Raw genomic sequence first — 4,297 nt, 5'->3', positions numbered from 1 at the left:
ACTTCCTTGTGCAATTATGGTCTGAGTGTCCCAAGACGTTACAGTAGTGACAAAAATTTGGTATTTTTTCATATTCTATATTGACAAAAATGCAAATCCCACCCTTTCCAAAAGGATTTTATCTCTGGGCTCGTTATCCATGTCCAAATCAATGAGGACCCTTACAAAATGCCCAAAAGGCCTATCAAAACATGGTTTGTTTGAGATGGCATCAATGCATATTGAGGTTTCGAGACTGCTAGCTATTGTGAACATGATCATAGGCCTCAAATATTCCTGGGCAAGGTCATGGATTTTAATCCATACTTACATTCGGTATGATGCATATTGTTCGCAACAAAATCTTTTATCTAGGGGAACAATTTCATAATTCCAGGATTAACATTCCCAAGAAGGCAAAGGCCTAACCTTTCTAACATCCTCTAAATTAGAGAAAGAGAATTCATAGAAACCCTTACCCTAAAAAAGTGATGTCCCATTTTTGTGTTTGAGCTCCAGATTTTTATCAGTAATGCTCTCATATTGGACTAACTGACCACAAAATTCACATTTAAACTATATGATTGTAAATGCTTACATGAATAAATTTAAACTATATGATTGTAAATGCTTACATGAATAAATATAATTATCCAGCAAAGAAATATGACAGTGAACTGAACACCAGTGTTTTAAAAACCAGGCCGGAAATTAAGGTTGTGAAATTTGTGGTCTAAGGTTCAATTGGTTCAACCGATTAAATCACGATCGAACTGTTTATTAAATAAATTAATAATATGAAACTAAATTTTATAGATATGTCACACATAATCATATGTTCACAATTTAATAAAATAAATATTTTAAAAATCCATTACAAACTTAATATAACAATATCGATAATATATATAATAACACAACATAGTTATACACTTCATTTCAACCTTCATTTAAAAATAATTTAAACAAATTAAACTAATTCAAACCAAAACTAAAATAATTGAACATAATAACTAAAATGAAGTTCAAATAATTAAGAATACCTAAATTAAATAAGATAGAATACCAAATATAAACAATACAATATGTTAAGATTTAATATTGACATATTAAACTTTTTTAAAATATTAAAAAGTCAATTCGATGATTTTTTTGAACCGGACGATTTTACAAAACTAACTTCGATTCTTTGATTCAAATAATTTTGGACGATTCAATCCAATTTTTTCAGTTTTGACCCACTAGCAATTTTAAAAAATTGATCCAACAGAATTCATCTCCGATTTCTAATCTAACCGGTTGAATCGGTCGGTCCGGTCCGACTTTTGAAACATTGCCAAACACTAAAAATATAACTATATTTTTATTTATTTTTTTACAAATATTATTATTTCACTGTTATTGTAGCAACCAAATTTATCCATATCCTAGCGAAGCGCGTGGTGGTTATTATGACAGTAAAACCCTGACAAAACAAAAATCTTTAGTCGGCTCAAATGGCTTATTTCCCAGCTGGCGAAAGCCACGCCATTTGCATACAAATGCGTGTTCCTTGAAGAAGCGCAACCGGCTAAACCGGTTTACAAAAACTGCATTTGAGTTTAATTTGAGGTACATTACATTACATTTGATATCCAATCCAAGCCAACCATAGTAGCAGTCACCTAACCCTAGTTAAATTCTAACCCAGGTTGGGTTTATTTATACTCACAATCTCAGAATAACTAAGCTTGCCCGTGAACCCCTTCCCCATCAAACTCTCTCTTTTTCTTCTCTTCTTCACTTTCTCTCTTTCTCTATTTCTTTCTTTTCCGACCTATAAAAATTTGACAGTGTAATCAATCATGTAGAACAAAAAAAAAAACAGAACAGTTGTGTCTAAAAAAACATATTAATTGGTCACTAGTTGAATTTGTTGTGTTGTGTTGGAATTGTTTGATGGGTGAAGAGGTGAGAAAAAACAAAGATCGTAGACACATGGAAGTTGTTATTAATGGTGATGATAAGTGGTTGTTTTTGTTTAGTAATTGCTTAAACAATTGTGCTAATTGGCGTTGTTTAAGATACCCAAAACTCTCCATTTAAGTTAAACAAAACAAAACAAAACCTTTGTTTTCTCTTCAGATCTCAATTTTCATTAATCAATTTTAACAACCTTAATCTTTTACTAATTAAGTGTAAGTACTCATGAAGAGACTTTCCAGCTCCGATTCTTTAGGTGCCCTCATCACAATCTGTCCACAAACAGGTTAATTTAATTTAATTACTTTTTTATTTTATGCTTAATGATGCTTAATAATAACTATTAACATATGTTAATGTTTGATTTCATAGAGGAACAAAGTCCGAGGAACAACAACAACGTGTTTCAGTCGATGTTAGAAGGATTTGATGAAGAAGGATGTGTTGAAGAGGTTGGGCAGAAGAAACGAAGGCTGAGTGTGGATCAAGTGAAGGCTTTGGAGAAGAATTTTGAAGTGGAGAACAAGCTTGAACCAGATAGGAAAGTGAAGCTGGCTCAAGAACTTGGGTTGCAACCAAGACAAGTTGCGGTTTGGTTTCAAAACCGTCGTGCTAGATGGAAAACCAAACAGTTGGAGAGAGATTATGGAGTTCTTAAAGCTAGTTATGATGCACTTAAGGTTAATTATGAGACACTTCAACGTGATAATGAAACCTTACTCAAAGAGGTACTTACTTAGTCCCTAAAAATAATAACTTTTTCAATTAAATTTTTAGAGTTAAGAAAATTAAAGAAATTTTAACTTTTGTTATAATTGAGAGTATAATTTTACCTATTTATCCTTACATTCACATAATTTATACAAATATTATATAGTTTTTTTTTTTTTAAATTGTAAAATTATTTGTTTTTATTGTGGTTTTAAATTGCAGTCGCAATTGAAACTTCGAAGGTTGGATTATGGTCATTGCCTGATAGTGAAGCACATAATTGTTGTGAAGTGAATTTTGATTGAGAGATGTTTTGTTGAGAATTTTCATTTGAGTTTGAGATTATAAATTTTATTAATTTTGATAAAATATTTGAAGTAATACAATAGTACAATTCATAATGCAGTAGAAATGCTTAATTTTAAATCACATTTTCATTGTAGTTAGGAATTTTACCGCATCAAAAATATTCTGACTTGTAATTTTAAAATTATGCAATTTTATATTTCATATTTAAGGGTAGGAGAGTATTATTTTTATTTTGAGATAAAGAAATAAATAATGTTTTATAGAAAAAATCAAGAATGAACTTAGGAACCTTTTGGAGAAAGAGTATTAAAAAAATTGAATTGTGCTTAATTTGGCAGGTTAAGGAATTGAAATCAAGATTACAAATGGAAGAAGAAAACACAACAACAGAAAGTGATGTTTGTGTAAAAGAAGAGTTGATAACATTACAAGACACCGAAAACACAGCATCCGATGAAACCGCGACTCTTAGATCCGATTCTAAGGACATCAATTACGACTGTTTCAAAAACACCGATGTGGTAGCTTCACTGCTACCTATGGATTTCAAAGACGGTTCTTCAGATAGCGACTCTAGCGCAATCTTAAACGAAGAAAACAACAACAGTCCCAACAACGCTGCGAATTCTTCATCTGGGGTTCTTCAAAATCAGAGCTTTTTGAAGTTTGGTGGTGATTCATCTTCTTCGCCGTCTTCGATGAGTAACTGTTTTCAGTTTCAGAACGAGTATCAGACACAGTATGTGAAAATGGAAGAGCATAATTTTCTTGGTGATGAGACTTGTGATTTCTTCTCTGATGAACAACCACCGACGCTTCAATGGTATTGTTCGGAAGAGTGGAATTAACGGGGGAGATGAAATGGGGTTCGGAAGTTTGATTTGAGAGGTGCGAATAGAAAAATAAGACATTATGCAAAGGTGTATAGATGAAAATGGATAGATGAAGAAACTTGCATGATGATGATGATGATGATGAAGGTGGATGGCATGGTGTGGGGTCGGAGATGAAAGGTTGATGATGATTAAGACCGTGCGGGGAAGGGTTAATTAGTGAATAATAATAAGGTAATCAAAAGTGATGTAAATTTTTTTGGAATTAATCGGTACAAGATAATTACTGTTCTAATGGATCTTTTTCTCTTTCTTTCTTCTTTGCAACAAGTAGTAGGAAAAAAAACTACTAGTTAGAAGCGATTCGGGAGGGGTTGGACTCTGAATTAATTAGGCGAGAAATTGAAAAAAAAATATTATTTAAATTTATAGAGTTATCAATTTATGTGATTTTTCTATAAATCAAATATAAATTTAAATGAAAAATATTTTTAATTGTAACC

The 4,297-nt window shown here is 31.7% G+C and overlaps 1 protein-coding gene across 1 annotated transcript; it reads left to right on the top strand.

Moving 5' to 3' along the window:
- The first annotated feature begins 1,691 nt into the window (after positions 1–1,691).
- Positions 1,692–4,089, top strand: LOC131603259 (homeobox-leucine zipper protein ATHB-6-like). Its single transcript, XM_058875561.1, has 3 exons — positions 1,692–2,227; positions 2,314–2,669; positions 3,300–4,089. Exons 1-3 carry the CDS (start codon positions 2,167–2,169, stop codon positions 3,807–3,809), a joined length of 927 nt encoding a protein of 308 aa, XP_058731544.1. The 5' UTR covers positions 1,692–2,166; the 3' UTR covers positions 3,810–4,089.
- The last annotated feature ends 208 nt before the right edge of the window (positions 4,090–4,297 follow it).

Source organism: Vicia villosa, linkage group LG5, assembly GCF_029867415.1.
Source record: "Vicia villosa cultivar HV-30 ecotype Madison, WI linkage group LG5, Vvil1.0, whole genome shotgun sequence".
Classification (NCBI taxonomy): domain Eukaryota; kingdom Viridiplantae; phylum Streptophyta; class Magnoliopsida; order Fabales; family Fabaceae; genus Vicia; species Vicia villosa.
Note: the sequence above shows the minus strand (reverse complement) of the source record. Positions and strands in the feature narration are given on the sequence as shown.